A 19,810-nucleotide genomic window follows, 5' to 3' on the forward strand; every position below is an offset into this window, starting at 1 on the left:
TCTGACAATATTCTCATGATTAAACAAAAGTTCTTGTAACCTGGCCTCTGTCGTACAACTCACAGAAGGAGTGGCTGAAATAAAAGCCACCTTTTAAAACGCCTTTCTGTCATTTGTAATTTCTCTTTTAGAAAACAAAGCAAGACAAAAAAAAGATTCAAATTGGATCTGGCATAAAGAAATTGGGAGTTTTTTTGTTTGTTTCTTTTTAAGGTACACCATACCAGGTATAAAGTAGCAAGAAGTATGTATTAGAGGCAAAGATCAGAACTCACCAAACTGGAGCTTCTTCATGGCAGCAACATATTTCTCTTCCAAGGAGCGGAGAACTGACAGCGGTTTGGGCCGACTCGACACCTTCTTTGACGACTCAACTAGTTTCCTCTCTTAAAAAAAACAATCAGAACGAGAAATATTAAATACGATACAACATAAATATCAAACATACATTTCTCAAATGCAAACCATCATCCAATATCAATACCAATACAAAACATGTATTTCAATAGAGAGGCTAAATTTGAGAATTTCTTGGATATTTTGAATTGGGATAAAAGTATCACCATTTATTGGACACTCATCAGGGTTTCTCTCAGTGTATCATAAGCCTGGTGGCCCACCAGGCTTTTACTTGTGCCCCCACCACACTTAGCATTTAGAATTTGTCTTTCTTTATTATCATTATTACCTTTTTTAAGACTTTGTAGTTGTTGTTGTTAAGTCATTGATATTCCAGTCTTCCAAAAATGTATAACTATCAAGTAATATTTTCATCATGTACTGAGCATTTTATTGATGGGTCTGACTAATGACGAGGTTGAAGGATCTTCTTCCATCCTTATTTCTGCACTTTAGCTACACAAGGAGATTATTACATGGACTTTCTATGGGACTAATGATAGATTTCAGCCTCAGAATGCAAACAGAAGTCAAGAGTCAGAAGACTTCCTTGGTGTGTTGCTGCATCGCATAGGCAAGACAAACTCAGGCCATCGGAGGGAGAAATGTTGAAATTAAACCAAGAGACATTTAGCTCTGAAATAGAGTGCTGAAGATTTTGTATGCAAAAACATGTTTTATGTGTTAAAAGTCAAGCTTTACAAAGAACTGAAAAGTGCTCATTTATGTGTGAACATACCCTGATTAGCTTGCCGTAGGCTGGTAGTGGCTGCATGGACTATTTCAGCTGTTCTCTGGATGTCGGGCACCAGCAGGGTCAGACCCTCAGGTTCTGGGTCCGAGCCATCTGGTTTCACCACACCTTTGCTTTTATCCTTCTTTGACCTGGAGCACACAAAAAACACTCATGTTGGTCTCACTGTGGACCTTCTTTATCAGATGGATTCATAGATTTACAACAAACAATGTTGCTCTGGGGCCACTAGAATGAAGGCACAACCCATTTTAGCTGCCGTCAAAAAACTGTGCCCGGATTCTCCAAATGGAAGCCAAATGTTTGAGCACAATTCTGTTCCATAAACCAAGTGTGCAAATGTGTGTCTGCTGAGCATGAAATGACATTTCAATTGAAACAAAGTGATAAAAATGATGTCTAGCTGGCATTATGCATCATGTCTTACCTGAGGCGATTTGTATACGTGTCCACACATGTCTTCATTTTGGCCAGCAGCATGCCTACAGAAGTCTGTCCGTCAGAATGCTCTTCATCTTCCTCCTCCTCCTCTTGGCCAGGATCCCCAGACAGAGGAAGCAGGAGTGGAACCAGCGCTGTGTAGGTGGAAATGGCCCTGAGCAGCTCCAGTAGTGCTCTGTACAGTGGAACATGGCGAGCCATATCCAGAACTGCAGAAAGAAAGACCAAAAAACAGGGAAGAAATGGTTACCAAGGCAAAGGAAGGCAGAAGAACAGAGTTTTCTCACAGAGGAAGGGGCTTATAGCAACACCGGTAGATTACGGTGCTGAAAAGCTTGCAACAGGAATGGAGAAAGCCATTTTAAGGATCTTTCAATCCTAGTTGAATCTTTTTCAGAGAAAAAGTTCATTTTCACTTTTTTACTACCACAAATCTTCGTGCAGTCACTACCATGGGATTCCCATTAGAACTGCATTGAGCTGCTGTGCTGTTGAACAGAATGAGTTTCTGGTCGTCTGGCTCAGGGGTCTGAAGCTTTTATAATGCACAGTCATTTTTACCTCTGTCCAACTACATACAACAAGTTTACAACCACCAAAATACATAATTATTGTTTAAAAAAATAATTACGTATTTTTTTTAGGGACACCTGAAGAACTTTGTTGTAGTTTTTTAAGAACCCCCATTTAATTCCTATGTAAAAGCTATGTTCACACTGCCGCCTGAAGTAATCCAATTCCGATTTTTTGTCAAATTGAATTTTCTTTGCCGTGGTCGTTTACATTTCGAAATATATACGACCTCCATGTGATCTGCAGTGTGAACAGCAAACGACCTGTTTGCAGTATAGAGCGCGATAGCGTCACACATAGAGAGTGCTCACTCTTTTGCCAAGCATTATAAAAAAGAAGAAGTGCTCAGTGTTTGCGGAAGTAAACATGGAAGCTAGCGGTGGAGCTTAGCTTATGATTTTGAAGTTGTTGTCAAACCGGAGTTGATAAAACACCGGCACATTAACAACTTAACCCCCATTATAATCCGTCATGGTTGTTGTTTTTCTTCCCGCTTGCGTGTATCAGAATGCAGACTAGGAACATTTGTTGAGTATTAATGACGTTCAGGTTGGACGTCAACCTGAGTGCGACCTGGACGTTACATTTGGTCACATTTGAAAAGATCGGATACGTATTCGTATATCCAAATAGCCCGGGTCGCATTCGAAAAATATCTGACCTGTGCTGTTCAGACTGTCATGAAAAGATCAGATACAGGTCACATTACGGCAAAAAAATGGAATTGGGTGACTTCAGGCTGCAGTGTCAACACAGCCTTAGACTTAAAAAAAATAATAATTTGATTCTTGCAAAAAGAAATTGGATACATTCTCTTCTAAAAACAAAAGCACATAGTCTCCAACCTAATGAGAAGGAAAACATCTAAAAAATATTCATGGTGTCATTCGTTAAGTAAATTAGAAGTCATTATTCCATAAAGAATAAACAAATAATACATCCATTTGTTATATTTACATTAAAAATAGCAGTTGGTTCTGTGTTAGATCCAGACAGATTCATTAAAAGTTATTGTGGAAGGTCTAAAGGGACAGTTCCACTACCATAGTGCACCAAGTCTTACATATAGGTGTATGCTGGGGATGGGAATTTAATTTATCACTTATAGTTTTTACAAAAAAAAAATATGATAGCAACTTTGATTTATCATGACAATGATGAACTCCTGCTAATAATGCAAGTTCAGATCTGTGGTGCAGCCACTTCTGTGCTTTCTGCATGTCTTAGTGCTAACCAACCCAGTGAGAAAACAGGGTTGGTGCTAACATACTCCAGACCCCACAGAGAAACATTTTTACCGTGAGAGTCAAAAACAACAAGCCAAATCCTCTTTACCAACTGGAGTGAGTGCGAGAGCAGCATGCTGTGTGCGCTGATATCTTAAGGGCAGGAAGGCAGTGAGCGTGCAGGTCGCACTGCACTGAGTGGGTGGCTTATATTGTGACTCAAGCTCCCGGCTGGACAGTGTCAGGTCTTTGTGACCCTTGCAGGGCACAGAAACAGATGAGAGTCAGGCTGTGACATGTCTCCGCCAACACACTCTGCCTCAGCGGACACTGGAAAGAGTGTGCATCAAGGCAGGAGCATGCGAAAGGAGAAAAAGTAGCCCGGAGCTCTTTGCTAACATCAGAAATATTCAGACGTTACATTTAACCGATTTGTTTTTTCCAGGTCAAGTTCCTGAAATGATCTGCTGTTGCATTAAAAACAATATGCAAAGTACACACAAGCTAAGAAATGAGGAAAAACTCAAGTTATATGAACGCTAAAACATAATATCAGCGAATGATTGCTTTTGAGACCTCGTGTGATGAAAACCTATGTATCTCGTATATTTTGTCTTAAGCTTTCTTCATAGAAAAACAACCTGAAAAAGTTTTCATTTTAATAAATAATTAACAGAATTAATTAATAATTCAATAAGTAATAAAGTGCAGAGAAACTGTTCCAGAAGTCAAAGTGAGGCATGGAGTATTTATGTCAAGAAGCCCACAGACATCAGGATCCAACTGAATGAGTCCAGATCATCACTTGTTCACCCTACAGTCTTCTTCATCGTCCTCCACATTCATCCCCCCTCCCCTCATCCTCCAGGTCTACCTCACTGATCATGGCTGATGGTGGGCTTGGTAGAATCCTGAATGGAACGCTAGGCAGTGGGGCTGGATTCACTTCTTTTTGATTTTTTGCAGCTGCCTATTGTTTTGGTGGAAGCTATGAGTCTGTATGTGTGTGCATGTACCATGTATTTCATGCCTTGTGGGAACAAGTTTCTTGACGCATATTACGATGTTGGGATGATGTTGGGTCCCCACAAAGGGAAATGCTGTTTTTGGGTTATGGGTTAGGATTAGGACTAAGATGTGAATTGAATTTTGGTTAGGATTAGGTTTATAACAGTAAGGGTTAAGATGTAGAAATGAATGGAAGTCAGTGGAAAGTCCCCACAAATATAGCGGGATAAGCATGTGTGTATGTGTGTGTGCGTGTCATTCCCCTAGCAATGGGAGAGGAGGAGACAACTGTAAGCTTGAGCCCATCTTTTCTCCCCCCCCTCCCTCTCGTCCTCATGCTCCTTTCCATTCCTCTCCATAGCCATCAGGACCGTCCTCCTTCTCTTCCCTCCACTCTGCTTGGTTATCCAATGCACCGTCGTCCCCGGTACCTAGCTGCTGGAGACCTAGCGGAAGGCTGCAGTCTCTGGTGATTCTTTCCTGCACATCTACTGAGACAAGAGACTCGGGCTGCGCTCGCTTCTCTGCAGACGGCTGGATCGTGGATTTTCCTCTCTCCTCTGGAATATTCCTCAGCAGACTCAATCCGTGGACCTGCCTGTTCTCCCCTGTGCTGCCTGCCAGCGACACGCCACCAGCTCACCCGACAGACATGATGCAAAGCGCTGGCACGGGGGCTTCACATTCCAATGACACCCCCAGAAATGAAGGCAGCAGCAGCATCAAGCTGAGTATGTGCAGGTTTATGGAGACCCTGTGGAAGAAGGCAGCGGGTTTCTGTGGCAGAGTTTAGGCAGAGCGAGGTAGCCGAACTCAGAAGACCGAGCAGACAAAGAAAGATGAGCAGAGTGTGTGAGGGGCTGAGATGGAGTAGGTGAGACCCCTGCTGCCAGAGTCTCTGGAACTCCACAGAGTCTACTGAGGGTGAAGTAGCAGAGAGTAAAGGGGTTTTGCAGCCGGTGCTGAGGAACATGGGAATTTGTCACGGATCTGTTTCTGCCTTCTCTCCCCCGTCACCGAGGTGGTGACAACACACACTCAGTCTCTCCCCGTTTACCCCTCTGTGGCTGCCTGGAGCAGCTTCACACACACATTTCTTCTCTGAGGTCCCAAACAGCATGCCAGATGATTCTTTGTACATGAAACGCCTTAAGGTAAGCCACTTTCCCAATTATCTGGATTGATTTTTAAGGACAGCAGTAAAGTTGTGCCAAAATGATAAGGAGACAATAAATAGAACAAAGAAAACTGATCCTGAGCAGTTCTTTTGTTCACACACTAAAAAATGACAATGTAGTGGAACTATCACCAGAATGGCAGGAAATTACTCTGTGTAACAAAAAGTTTCAAGATCTGTTAAGAACAGCCATCTTTGATCAACTGGAGGATGTTAATCAGTAACAGCCAGCTGCACAGGCTTCTAATTCGGCATGGGGGATTCCCCACTGAGAGAGGGTTACTGTTATTTCAACACTTCCAGTGTGTTAAAGCTTTCAATCTGAAGGTCGGTCACAGCATCATTTAACTCAGGGCCTTCAAGGAGTAAATTTTCCACAAATGAGATCACTGTTGTTGATTCCTTCTCTGATGCCTCTGTCACATCATACATCCTTATGTTTTTTTTGCATCCAGAGCGACTCTCTAGATCCAGCCATTTGTCCCCCAGCTTAGTGTGTTTAGTGCGACTTCTTTCATGGTCTGGATCCTGTCTTCTCAACTCACCCTTCCATCTTGTCCATTTTGGTATTCGCCTTTACAATTTCTTTTATTGTCGTCTCTAATTTTTCTTTATTTTCTTAGTGAAACACTCTTAGTTCTCTCAGAATCAGTTCCACGTCTGTCATTTCTTGACACCGTGCCCCGTTTGTTAGCTTGAGCCTGTTAGATGCATCCCTGTCTGACTTCAGTCGACGTTTAATGGTCAAAGTAGTGATGCAACTCTCATCCTCTTTTTAAAGCTTGATGAGGTAGGTTTGCTTGGTTTATATGGGGAATTTTTCTTGTTACTCTGGTTCAACCATGAACTTTCTCATTATGTGGCCATCTTGGTGGTGGTCCAACCCGGAAGTAAAGCCTTTTTCTGTATCAAACTAAGCAGTGCTGTTCTGTGTCTAACATGGCCTCCATAAATTTCTCTTATCCCAGGTCAGGTGAGCTACAGGACCATGGGCACCACCGTCATCACCCTGGACGATGTGCAGGCGCTGGAGGCCAAGGAGGAGCAGGAGGAGTCCATCTTGGCCATGCTGGGCATCGTTGGCACTTTCCTCAACCTCTTTGTAATAGTTTTTGTTTACATTTATACCACGGTGTGAGGATGGAATCGCATGACTGGATAACACTGATCAACGGTAAGACCTTAGGAAAAACTGCGGCCTGACATGAACACCTGTCCAAGATCAAGATGGAGGAAACGACAGGAAGTGGCTGAAGATGACAAAGGGGAAGCCATATTGCCACACCACAGGTTTTATCTGGAGAGATAACGAAGGGCTTAAAGCAAATGTGAGACGAGTCACGTGAAGAAAGGGAGTCCCCCGAAACAAACACTTTCTGGCTCCCGGCATCTGGGATTGTTGGACCAATGAGGATGACTCTGGTGCCATTATTCCACTGAACTCAGTTTAATTCTACAGTCGTCCTCCTCTACAGCGCAGAGTGAAAACTGGAGGAGTGATTGGTCAGGCCCACTCTACCAGCACCGCTCCTCACTTCCTGAACCCCCCACATGCACACCCCCACACACAAACACAACACACATGGCATTCAAGAAAAGTCCTGCTACAGCTCCACATCCTGAAGATGGATTTCTAAAATATAATAATAACATAACCTACTGTTCTTGGGTTAAAAAAACATTTCCAAGATTTAAAAGTTCACATATGGAGCTATTTTTGTAAGAGGACATCTTTACAGAGGGTAAGAATTTAGGAGAAAGACAAGATTGTGATAAAAAAAAGTAACCTATGTATTAAAATACAAGCAAAAGCAAACTTATGCTGTATTTTTGTTCATATTCATAAAAGATGAAGGATGTGTCCAGAAACTCTTACAGAAAAGAGGGTTTTTTCTTCCTTCTACTTTTTAGGAGTCAGTTTCTGTAACTTTTTCTCCATTTTACCAAAGCTGTTTTAAAAACTACCTGAATAAAGTCTACATGTACAGATCAATGAGGCAGTTTACTAAATAAACCACAACCATTGGTATGACGGCTGGCCTAGGTTTTGCTGGTAACAAAGAAAGGTGGGTGAGGAATAGGCAGTTCACTTCTGACCTGGTTAGGTTTGATGGACTTTGGAGGGAAACATTAATTCATTTCATTCAACCAGGTAAACTATTGAGAATATGCTTTTACTTCCAATAAACTGAAATAAAAGGAAACAAGGGACAGACTGACAGTTGAAACAATATTAACAACAATGTTGTGCACATTTCAGAAAAGGAGAAAGTAAGATGCAACATTTGATTTTAAAAAACTATGGTAATGACTTATAATGCCTTTATTTATTTAGCAAAGAAATTCAAGCTCAAAGGATGAATTGGTATAAATGAAAGTAAATCCACAGGAATAGTGTGTGTGTATGGAGTGAACAGGTGCTGCAGGACTCCAACAACATACCTGTGATGTGGGAAGTCACAAAGTTTGTTGGAATTTGTATAAAAGCTGTTTTAAAGAAAGGACTGGAGCAGGACGGAGGGGCCAGGAGGTCATGTCTGGTATTCATTAAGTGAAGATAAATAATGTGGTAGCAGTCAACGGTATTACCTCTCATTAATGGCTTCATTCACTGTGACAGTAAAACAGCATCAAATGATATTCCATCCCAAAGGGCTTTCTCAGGACAGTAGTGACTGATGTGGAAACGTTGCACTGGGGTGAATGAGATACGACCAAAGAGTTGGAGAAAATTCTACTTTTATTTTAAAATGACAAACTCCTGCAGTTATTATGAAGGTGCAGAGAATTTACTGAGCTGCATTTTGCTTTGTTTGGTCTATTTAATCTCCAATATGATTTTTTTATATAGACACCAGCCTCAAACAAGGACAGAAGCTGAGATTTCATTGCCCTTAAAACTGAGCAAATTGAAATTATGAAAATTGATTTGCTTAATAAACAAGCAGCATTTGAGGCAAAGGCAAAAACGTAAATTTTTAACTGTTTTAATTTTGTGATTATTATAAAACACACAACACCCTGGACAAACTAGTCTGGTCTGTCCTTTGAGGATGACTGCCGCCGATAGCAACCAACTACTTTGTCTGTTCAACACAACATATTGCAAATAAATCGGCATCATATTGTCAATGTGTGCAGTATTCACATTAAAATGAACGGTTTAGATCATTTTTGAACAATACATTCAAAGTGTTATACATTTCCATTTTACAATCTAGTGTCATATTTAACCAAGTGGACAGATTCTCACACAAGAGACTTATGACATTACCCAAAATGTTAACAGTGACAAAGTGGTCAAAGCACATCGAGGAAAGAAGAAAATCCTCATTACAACATTTACCATTATGGTGCTAACAGCCAGCTAACTCTGCACAAGTTTGGTTCAAATATACAGCTGAATTCAACTGGGCTCATGTTGACCTCAAAAATTAAACAAAAGGTGTCACAATGTCACGATGTAGAAGGAGCGATTAAGGTCTGATAGCTTAATCAGACCTTAAACTATCGCATTAGTTTAAGGTCTGCTATGAACGAAAGTCATTTGTTGCTGAAATTATCCTGAGACCTAAAGCAACATCATGGATAATGGCAATGTACTGATAAATACATTACACCTAAAAGCATATATTTATATGAACTGTGGAATAAGATGATCTTTACTTCTCACGTTCATTACAGTTGGAACCAGATATTTACATATACTGAATTAAAAGACACAAACATATTTTGAAGTTGATTTGATTCAATTTCAGTTTCACTGTCTGAAGTTGAATCACATCAAACATTTATTGTTTTTAGCTTAGTTAGAGTTACCCAATTTATTTCTACTTTCTAAATGCCACAAAACATTTATTTAGATATTTTCTTGTAACTTTTCTTGAGTTCAAATGTTTACATAAATTTAGTGTCAGAGGTAACTGTCTTTTAAACTGTGTGACTTGGGTTACACCTTTCAGGCTCCATTCCAGATACCTCTAATAGGTTTCTGGAATAAATGACATATTTGAGTTAATTGGAGTCACACCTGAAAAACACTGCTCACTTTTTGAAACAAAGCCAAGGACAAAATAATAATAATAATAAAATCAGGAAAAGAATGTGCTGCCGTCTTCTGTTCTAACAATTATATACAAGTACAGACAATATCAAATGTGTGAATCAAGCCCAGAAGGACAGAAAAAGACCCTGTGAAGATTATGCTGAAGCTGCTTAGAGAGTCCTACACTGAGACGAACTATTAGTCCAACAGCAGCGGACTAAACAGATCCCAGTTTGCAAACAGACTCAACCTGCAGTCAGAATCCAGAGCATGTGCTACATGCAGCACCACATCAATAAGCTTCAACTTCACACCATTTGCCATTCATACTGCTGATCTGTCTTTCACCTATAAAAACAGTCCTGTCCATAATCCACATTCTACACAACAGCAGCAGTTAGAAAGATTTTCTGCTAGGGAAACAATTATTAAGAACACAATCAAATTCTCATTTAATTCACAAATGAAAAAAATAATAATAATTCTGCTCTGGTCTGTCTGCTACAATTTCTGCATCAGCAATACAGAAATTGAAAGAATCACAAAAGAAAAACATGAAATCAGGCCATTTTTATGCAGAACATGAATGTAGAATGTAAACAGCGAGATTCCCCTGTTAGTGATCACTGCAACTCCAAACCAGAGTTGGGTTCTAAAGCCACAGAGGACAAATGCTAACAGATCCCAAATATAATCGGTCTTAGAAGAACCATCTGAGAATGAGGTCTTAAGAGTAAGACATCTAAAACTATCGCCCTTTTACTAGATATACAATTAAAGACGAATAAGAGACCTATTTCAATTATCACACTTCGATGAACTTCAAATGTAATTTATTTGACAAAACAACGGTAATGTTGATGTAGCCACAACCATTTCTGAAATGTGGGATAGAAAGCAGAGCTCGATCACATGGGCGTTCCTCCCCGCCCCGTTGTCTAGGTGTTTATTTGGAGAGACATGGTGCTTACCTGAGTCGTTGCGTAAGTAGGAGGACATGGCAGGGATGAGGCAGGACTGGCTCAGCAGCTCCTGTAGCACTGCCGGCAGAGCTGAGCTGTTCTGGGCTCTGCTGTCTGCAGAGGAATCGGCGCCGTGGCAGCTGCTGCTGGAGCCCGCCGGGTTGATGTAGCTGGCCAGAACCTGGTGGACACAACACAACCAGCATTTCATTTAACTTCAGAACAGCACCTTAACCAACACCTTACATGTGTTGTTTATAACTTTTGTTTCCCTCAACACGGGGTTTCCCCCCAGGGTATTATAAGCCTGGTGGGCCTCCAGGCTTCACTTGCTCAGCCACCAGGATTTGCATTGTGTTTATTTTCAATAGGGTTCAAAAACCCTATTGAAACAATAGCTGTATTTCCATTGACCATAGAATTGGGCAATTTGTCATTTTGAAAATAAATGTATTTAATGGAAACCTGTCAATTTTGAAAACATTCTCGTTTTGCAATAAGTTTTAGCATTAGGATGAGGCTGGTTTTATTTTTTTAGCTGTATTAAAATTGGTTTATTTTGCAATACTGCAATGAAATCATCACATCACACAAGAAGCATGATCAACAACCGGATGTTGCCGCTGGCGCAAACCACAAAGAAGACAACAGGAAGTGGTCGGAGGAAGACGTTTTTTTTAATAACCAATTGCGTGAACAAACTCATTTGAATTGCATTTCTTGTTTAATGGAAACACCACAATTGTGTGTGTGTTTCTTTTCAACATTAGTAGAATATTGACAGAGTTTTGCACACATTTGTAAGGGAAACACAGCTAGTGACAGAAAAGGCGGATTAAGCTGGGTTTCTAGTTGACACACTGAACTGGTTGCACATCTATTGTGCCGTTCCTTCATCTGCCCTTTGGCCTGATGCATTATTATTTCCAAATTATGATGGTGCCTCATGCACCTCCAAAAACCTTTGTTGCTCAACATTTTTAAATATAAAAATTTTATGGGCCGCTGTGGAATGCCCTAGTGCCCCTAACGCTCAGCTTAGCAGCTTTTCTGGGTGAAAATCTCCAACAAGCATATTTTTTATTGCGTTTTTAAAACCAATGAACAACAGTGTACTTTCCTTGATGACCTTGTGATTGAATCTACCCTAAATACGGTATTTCTTCAAATGTAGGAACTTCCATACAAAAACTAAGCAATGTTTAATGATCTTTGGAACAAAAAATCGGAGCCACAAATAAATATTTAAAGAAACACCACTGTCTGTCTGGAACCAGAGGAAGCATGTGGGTTCAGCCTCCCAACGACAAGAATGCAAGCATCAGGAGACGTTACCAAATAGGAGTGAAGTTGCAAAGTGGAATATGCTAAAATATAATCATGAAAATGTTTCTGTTTTTGCTGAAAGCCGTTTTGGAAATGATTTTGTAGCAAAAATAGACATTTAATGGTTAATTCAATTGACTGGACAATCCTAAGCTGCAGATCAGTAAGTAGTCGTTCAGTGCAGCCCAGAATGGATCTCAATTCAGCCTCACTGAAAGTGTGTGTGTGTGTGTGTATGTGTATGTGTGTGTGTGTGTGTGTGTGTGTCTGAGCGTGTGCGGGTGTGTACACACATGTATTTGATGCATTGTGAAGACCGAAGCCTAGTCACCACAAGGGAAAATGCTGTTTTTGGGTTAGGGGATAGACTTAGGACTAAGGTGTGAATTGAGTTTCGGTTAGGGTTTGAAATGCCTTGCTGCTGAAACGTCCTATACAAAAAAAATTTGATAGATTGATTGATTGGTTGACGTTTACCTGGAGCAGACAGGTGACATGTTCCTCCTCTAACCTCTGCTTGGTAAGGGCCTGTTCCACATCCCAGCCTGAGGCTGTAGAGCCGGTACCAAAACCAGTTCCTTTAGCCCAGTACAGCTGCTGCTCCTCACTAGTCCCACCACTGTGACAACTGGACATCTGCGGCTGCAAACACACAGACACACACACAAAATTAAACTATACAAACAGGTGGGGAATTTTTTTATATTCCTTTTCCATTAACCAAGTTTCCGCCTACATTACTGACCAATGAAATTTAACACTATTTGTTCCACACTTTTATGCAAAGTTGTATAATTTCAAGGCTGACTTAGTCTTGTTTTGTCTCCTATTGATCACTGAACCTGTTGGCTTTATATCCCTCCAGACAGAACAACATTATTGTCCCGAATCCAAATCCTGTTTTGCAGGGAAACCAGAACTTGTTTAGTTCATGTTTTCACTCTTCCAGTCCCTGCTTCAGTCAAGCAAATCTGAACTAAATACCTTTAATACAGCTTGGTGTGGTTAATTGAAACACTGTTTCTCTAAGCTAGATAAGCATTAATTATGATTATGAGTTTTTCAAGAAATACTCCAAACATCAAGGGTTAATTTAGTCAGCAATTAACCAATGGGACCCAAATAGACTCACAGGTAAAAAAAAAAAAAAAATTGGTTGCTCTCCACTAAAAGTTCATCACCCACTTTTAGGACAAGTGAGCAGGTGTTAATATCACCACTCATTTAAAACTAAGCAAAGATCTAAACAGGGCTTTGAGCCACATTTAACAACTGAAAGATCACAGACAGTGAGATTCTGGGAAACTTGCCTATGTCGCTTAGCAACTTCTGTTCATCAAGACCTCATAAAATGATTAAAAGCAGCTCATAAAGAGCTGTGTGTAATAGGTGTGGGGCTCAGTGGGGCTCAGTGGGGCTCAGTGGGGCGTACCTCAGAGACGTTGCTGCTGGCGTTGGGGTTTCGAGGGGCATGGTGGCTCAGAGCTGACAAACAGGCCAGGATTAGGTGAATGGCGCCGATCTCTAAAGCCATGCGGCGCAGCAGTACTCCATCATCAGTGGTCAAAGGTGTGCTGCTGAACAACGCTCGAAGAACATGGAATGGCAGGGTGGGCAACACGTTGGCAGAGGGGGACTGCAGGATGTGACCTAAGAGAAGATCAGAGCAAAAACGTCCGTCACTGGTAATTTTTTACTTTTTTTCATACAGTTTGGATTTACAAGAAAGCTGCCAGGTTCTTTTTACTGTAAATAAAAGTTAAGTTCTGGTTTACAACTGTTACAAACAGCAGATTCTAAAAGGTTGACCAGAGTTTTATTCAAAGACAGCTTTAGGTGATGAGTGAAGGCACTGGGTGTCCGCATGGCAGCTTGACTCTGCAGCAGGAAATGTTTTCAGACTTACTGCCCTCTCCGTCGTCCGTGACTCCCAGCACCAGACGCAGCAGACACTGCGCGTGCTTCCTCTCCTTCAGCAACACCTCGGCGTACCCCGGCAGGCGCAGGAACAGACCAAACGCTGCCAGCGAGTGGGCCGGAATGGGCGACATGGACTGCACCGAGGATGAAGATGATGAGGAGGAGGACTGCGACTGCTGCTTGTTCACAGGCGGCGGTTCTGCAGCAGCAGACTCAGGGGCTTCATACACCAGCTCGCCTGACTGCTCGATGGTCACCCATTCAAACTGGTCGCTGTCTTTAGATTTCTCCTGGCTGGATGCTGGGATCAGCGGGGCGCTGACCTGAGAGGAGGACCCAGTGGAACAGAAACTGAGCAGTGGTCTCAACACATGACTCATCACTGCATGTGGACTAATGCAGAGTCAATGGATTTATTGCACAAAAGAGCTATTATCTTTGATTTCACAGACACATTTTCTACAACTTCTTACAAGAACTTTAGCTAAGATGAACACTGATCTTCAGTCAGACTTTAACTCACCTGCTGAATGACATCGGGGTAGAGCATGGGCAGTCGCTCTGCAATCAAGGCCAGCCCCCCCATGCCAGCAAAGACCTGCAGCGGTGACTGGATGGGGTTGGTCTCCAACAGGGACTCATCAGTTGCAGCATCCAGACATTCTTCGCTGGCCATCATTGGTTCATCCTCGGGACAGCTGTTGAGCATGTCGCAGTGGTCCACTGCAGGACAACACAGAGGTCATCTTCTCAAAACCCCTGCAACCAGATTCTAAGCAAAGCTGTCCATGTGTTCTACCTCACACGTCTACTACTAGTCAGAAAATGGTTTATAGAAGTTTTATGTCATCTTAAAACAAGGCTGAAGAGTTGAGAGGTTTAGGAGTAGCCGACATATTAGAAAAATCATGTGGTGGATGTATTGTCAAGTATTTAGTATTGTTTGTTGATGTGGTTTATGTTCTGTTGTTACCAAGCCACCAGGTGAGGTGAACTTTCAAAATAAAAGTAAAACAACCCAAGAGATCATGTAGAGGTAATATCTACTGTGTGGATTGTGTTAAGTCTGTTTTTAGAAATCTATATGGAGAAAAGCGTTGCTGCAGATTCTCCACTGCTGATACAGTCAAAACATTGATATTAAAGATTAATCTGACCTTGTGTGGCCACATGAGTTTGCAAAAACCCATCTAAATATAAGCACACGTGGAGTAGCCACATCTGTTCTGGATGCCAGCGAGTCTAGCCCTGTCACAATCTGTCCCCACCAAACGTCCTTCAGGCTCTTCAACTAATTGAGACATAAATGTTGCATGGAAGCAAGGAATACAAATATCCAACTATCATAGGACTATCATAGGACAGGCATTTAAAACTAAGCATCTTCCTCTGCTAGTCTAGCTAGCAGAGGAATATGGAGACTTCTTTCTGGAACATAACTAAATCAGCATGAATTAATACAGCAACTTACAAAAAACATTATTAGTTACAAAAGTAACTAAAACCACCCGATGTAACAAACAAAAAGGAATAGTTGCAGCATGACTTGGTCCAGAAACAGATCAGTGAAAAGCAGAGAACAGATTTTCAGATAACTAGCTTCACCTGCTATCTAGTCACCCTGCCAGTGGGACTAGAGACTGAAACGAACCACTTGGATATAATCATTATTTACTAACATGCATCGGCTGATTTTTCAGAATAGATTGAGCTGAACCGAACTTAGGTCACATTACTCCATAAATTGTAAATGGGAGGACAGAGGCTCTGCAGTACCTTTTTCAGTGCGAAGCCTCTTGAAGGAATCAGTCTTAGAAAGGCCAGGGTCAGAGATGACCTTGGAGCCCAGCTTGACGGTCAGATTGATGGATTGGTAGCCCTGTGGCAGCTTACGGTCATACAGGAGAGTCAGCAGCTGAGCCAGGGTCATCTCAGGGGGGAGGGGCTGACCTGAAAGCAACACCAACAGAGATATCAGAGATGAGCTCTGACTGCATTCAGGCCAACCTCCAGCAGGAGCCTGCAGTACCTGGAAGAAGCTTGTGGTAAAGATGGAAGACGGGCACGCTGATGGTTTTGGCTGAAGGGTCTACACCAGACGAAGAGGTCAGCTTGTCACTCACAACGCGACCCCGTCTTGAGGGAGGTCGTGGAGGGGTCAGAAGAGCTCGTTTGGACTGGGATTTTAAACCTAACGGGAGAAATGGACACCCTGAATGAATTTAGTGACAGAAACACCAACTGATAACTATTTCAAAGTGGATACAGCATTTTTTTCATTTAAGGAATGCACCAAAGTACCTGACGCTACAACAACACTGTAGTTGTCCTGGAAGCCGTTGTCTGCCTTCATCTTCTCCTTCTCCTCATGATTCTTCTTCTCCTTGTCCTCCTTCTGCTCACTGATCAGCTTTGCTGTGATGCTGGGAGTGTCTGGATTGACGGAGAAAGAAAAAAAAAGAAAGGAATGTTTCGTCTCCCAGACTCTTCTACAATTCAGCAGCAGCGGTGGTGTATCAGGTTTCCCATCAAGTCCTTCAGGATGTCAAGAGGTGAAGCATTAATCATGCACCCAGCTCACTAAAAGCTAACAGGTCATGTTGCTGCATAGGTGACCTTGCTATCTAAAGAGCATCCACTCAGCAGCAGAGCTTCTGTCTAGGAAGCAGTAGGTTGAATAATTAAAGCTGGATTCCATGAAGGTGAAAGGTGAAAGTTTTCTGAAACACTAGACAGTAACAGAAATTTATTGTTTCACGTCAAATGAAAATGACCAGAAAGCTTAAAGGTGGAAATGTGATGTGACCCGACAGACATTTTAAACACCATGGCAACAACGTTTGAAATACTCTGCATTAATAAACGTGCTCCCAATTATGACACAGGAACAATGTAGGAAGAAAACAGCTGATTTTCTGAGCTAAAAGTGGCTGAAAGGGAAATTATTTGATATCTCCAGGACCAGGTTCAGTTTCCTCTCTTCTTTTCCAAAGCTTATAGACTGTGTCCAGTCCCGTCTTCATTTGGGGCTCTGTTGGCTCTTAAAGGAGCTTCCAGTGTTGTCCGCTTCTCAAAGCGTTTTCCGCTCCAGTGGCAGCGGGGTTTAGGTACTTTGTTGATAAAAACTGTCGGTACGGCATTTATTTTTAGCTTGTTTTAGGTAACAATTACCTGTCCGAGCCTTTGTCAGTATTGCTCGTACAAATGACTCAAAGTCAAGTGGAACTCAACTCAGAAGTTGTGTTCCACTGCACTCTTCTTTTTTTTTTTTTTTTTTTTCGTGTGGGAAGCGATCCAGATTCACCTCATTGTTTTTTTTTATTATTATTATTATTATTATAACCAACAGTGACATAGTGTGGCATTATCTAAAATTGCACCAGTCAAATGGAATATGATAAACAACAACTTGGGTAAAGTTAGCCTTCCTGTGCTTACTCTGTAGATTTTAGTAGAGAAAGGCTCATCAACCCATTGGGTGAAAAAAATGTCGACCTCCATGGGTGAAAAAAATTTATAAAAAGATGGAAGTTTTTGGAAGTAATTATGAGTTTTGACGCATCACAAACAGTAATTTTTTCGTTAAAAGGAAAATTGCAACATGTTTAGGTCTACATGTTCAACTAATCTTGGATCCCTTTAATATCCAGAACAGATATGGACAGACAGACACAGAACAGTTTTGATGACGTTGATGTTAGCTTTAGGATCACATACCAGACACCCGGTCGAGGACCTCAGCTAGTGTAGTAGAGATTGGCAGATGGAGGGTGCGGTACTTGTGGCCTGCTCCGTACATTGGGTGCTGAATCATGTGGCTGGTAGCATTGATGCGACCTTTATATAACTGAGGAAAAAAGGACATGATGTTTTAGAAATGCTCTCTTTACAAAGACATATCGCATCTATATCATGGTTTCATCTGCAGAAGCTAAGGAATTTAAGTTGGACATTTTCAGCATTTATCCAATACTGCCCTCTTGTGTTTACAACTGAGCACAGGATCAATCAGTGGATCTGAAACAAGGTGGAACGTTGTTCGTCCAGAACAACATGAAAGGTAAAGTTCAACTGTTTTCAACTTTATAGCAAATGAGCAGATGTTACAGCAGATTATAATTTAGTTTAGTTAGGAAAGTAAGACGATCTGATAAATTTAAAGGGGCAGTATTACGTATATATTTCAGGCACATAGTGCCGTTATATAGGACAATCAAGTAACTAAATTACTATTAGATAAAAATTGTATATTTATCAAATATGACATAAAAGAACTTTGACTTCAGAATTTAACGCCTCAAATTTGGGCTTGTCTTTTTAAAAAACTCCTTTTTCTGAAACTCATCACATCGCTCCTCTATTAATCTTTTCACAGCAGATTTGCTGTTCCGTCAGGTGTTTGCTAATTGCTGCTGGCTAGTCTGAAGGAACTGAGAGGGAGAGTCATGGGAGAGGACAAATCTGAGGGGGAAGCTCTGAAGCTTGGAAACCGCAGCTCTGAGGAGGAGCTGCACCTCAAAGGAGGCGTTAGGTCCAACCATGTGTTTTGGAAAGCTCAATGGTTGCTACGGGAGATTAAAGGTTTTCTCAAACATGCATGAAAGAATCAAAGCAACACTCCAGGTATGATTTTAATAAGGGAATAACATTATAACATGATCTAAAGCCCATAAAAAGTCAATTTTACATAATACTGCTCCTTTAAAGGTTACCTGGACAACAGAAAGAGGTTGCTAATTGGACAGCAGGAAGCGATTACTTACCGGGCAGGGGGACTGGAGGAAGACTGTGACTTTCTCATCCTCCAGCATGAGCTGCAGGAAGAGTCTTCGGATGAAGCCTGAGATATTTCTGGAGATGGGAACATTGCCTCGTTGTGGAGCCGACTGGAAGAGTTCACACAGCACCTGCAGCCAGCAAACACACTCTTAGAATACACTGAGGGAAATTGTCTGAGGATGAGGCCAAGACAGTGTGAAGCTGATACAGACCTGTGCCATGAGCCGCTGGTTGCTAGGGTGACAAGAGATGCACTGAAGGAAAAAAGCCACGGTTGCGTTCTCTAAAGCCGTTCTCTGCTGTGTGGTGAGACCCCCCGCCTGGCTGGATGACAGCTGGGAGAAATTAGACCCTGTTTGTGGTGCGTGGACTGGAGGTGGACCTGCAGCGGATCCAGTGGCCAGCGGCTGACAGCCAGCATTGGAAGCAGCATTGGAAGCAGCACTGGGACCAGCACTGGAACCAGAACTGGAACCGGCACTGGAACCGGCACTGGAACCGGCACTGGCGCTGGAGTGGCAGAGTAGGAAGAGCAGCGCCGTCCACAGAGGGTAGACCTCAGGCCCGCCGAGCCAGTCCTTCATCGCATGACTGTTGCCCACCTCTGTGAGGAAGCGCAGCACCGGAGCAGCCAGCTCAGCGGCCAGGGCCGTCCTGCTGTGCTGGGACGGTGAGGGCGACGGAGAGTGGTAGTGGTGGTGGCGCCTGTCAAGCTGAGCGGCAGGCAGAGGGAGGTCGGCGCTGACTAGGAGTCCCACACAGAACTGCACCAGGCTGCGCACCAGCAGCGAGGGTAGGCCCGAATCCAGCAGCTGCTGGATGGCTCCTGGAGACTGGGAAGCGGCTGCCAGGGTGGTCAATTGGGACTCTGAAAGGTTGACTGGGGGTCTGGCATGTTTTGAGTCATCTGTTAGTCCACTGGTGCTAGCGTTAGCGTCATGCTGCTTTTTCCCGTCATCCGTCATGGCAAGTCGCCGCTGCTGGGCATGGGAGTGGCTGGCTGTCGGCACGGAGACGATCTTCATCCAGGACATGAGCAGGGTGAAGTAGCTAGGGTGAATATGACACATGGAGCACAGCAGGCTGTCCACAGCCTTCTTCAGCACGATGTTGCATGAGAGAGACATGGACCAGTTGAACAGGAGCCTGGAGGACAGAACGGAGAACAACGTCAGCCATGACAACTCTAAACATGAACAG

At 42.4% G+C, this 19,810-nt stretch overlaps 1 protein-coding gene across 3 annotated transcripts in view; it reads right to left on the reverse strand.

Annotated features, from left to right (window-relative positions):
• The window catches only part of birc6 (baculoviral IAP repeat containing 6), a 68,867-nt gene that overhangs the window by 12,764 nt on the left and 36,293 nt on the right, over nucleotides 1-19,810 (reverse strand). For all 3 annotated transcript variants that reach the window (XM_044136147.1, XM_044136149.1, XM_044136146.1), the window contains exons 54-67: nucleotides 18,823-19,756; nucleotides 18,595-18,738; nucleotides 17,549-17,678; nucleotides 16,133-16,264; nucleotides 15,861-16,022; nucleotides 15,608-15,781; nucleotides 14,355-14,554; nucleotides 13,818-14,154; nucleotides 13,344-13,561; nucleotides 12,389-12,553; nucleotides 10,595-10,766; nucleotides 1,581-1,803; nucleotides 1,139-1,284; nucleotides 276-386 (exon numbers count right to left, since the gene is read on the reverse strand). In XM_044136147.1, the coding sequence (XP_043992082.1) occupies nucleotides 276-386; nucleotides 1,139-1,284; nucleotides 1,581-1,803; nucleotides 10,595-10,766; nucleotides 12,389-12,553; nucleotides 13,344-13,561; nucleotides 13,818-14,154; nucleotides 14,355-14,554; nucleotides 15,608-15,781; nucleotides 15,861-16,022; nucleotides 16,133-16,264; nucleotides 17,549-17,678; nucleotides 18,595-18,738; nucleotides 18,823-19,756 (3,248 nt within the window). The remainder of the gene's footprint in view (nucleotides 1-275; nucleotides 387-1,138; nucleotides 1,285-1,580; nucleotides 1,804-10,594; nucleotides 10,767-12,388; nucleotides 12,554-13,343; nucleotides 13,562-13,817; nucleotides 14,155-14,354; nucleotides 14,555-15,607; nucleotides 15,782-15,860; nucleotides 16,023-16,132; nucleotides 16,265-17,548; nucleotides 17,679-18,594; nucleotides 18,739-18,822; nucleotides 19,757-19,810) is intronic.

Source organism: Gambusia affinis, linkage group LG13 (assembly GCF_019740435.1).
Source record: "Gambusia affinis linkage group LG13, SWU_Gaff_1.0, whole genome shotgun sequence".
NCBI classification, from domain to species: Eukaryota; Metazoa; Chordata; class Actinopteri; order Cyprinodontiformes; family Poeciliidae; genus Gambusia; species Gambusia affinis.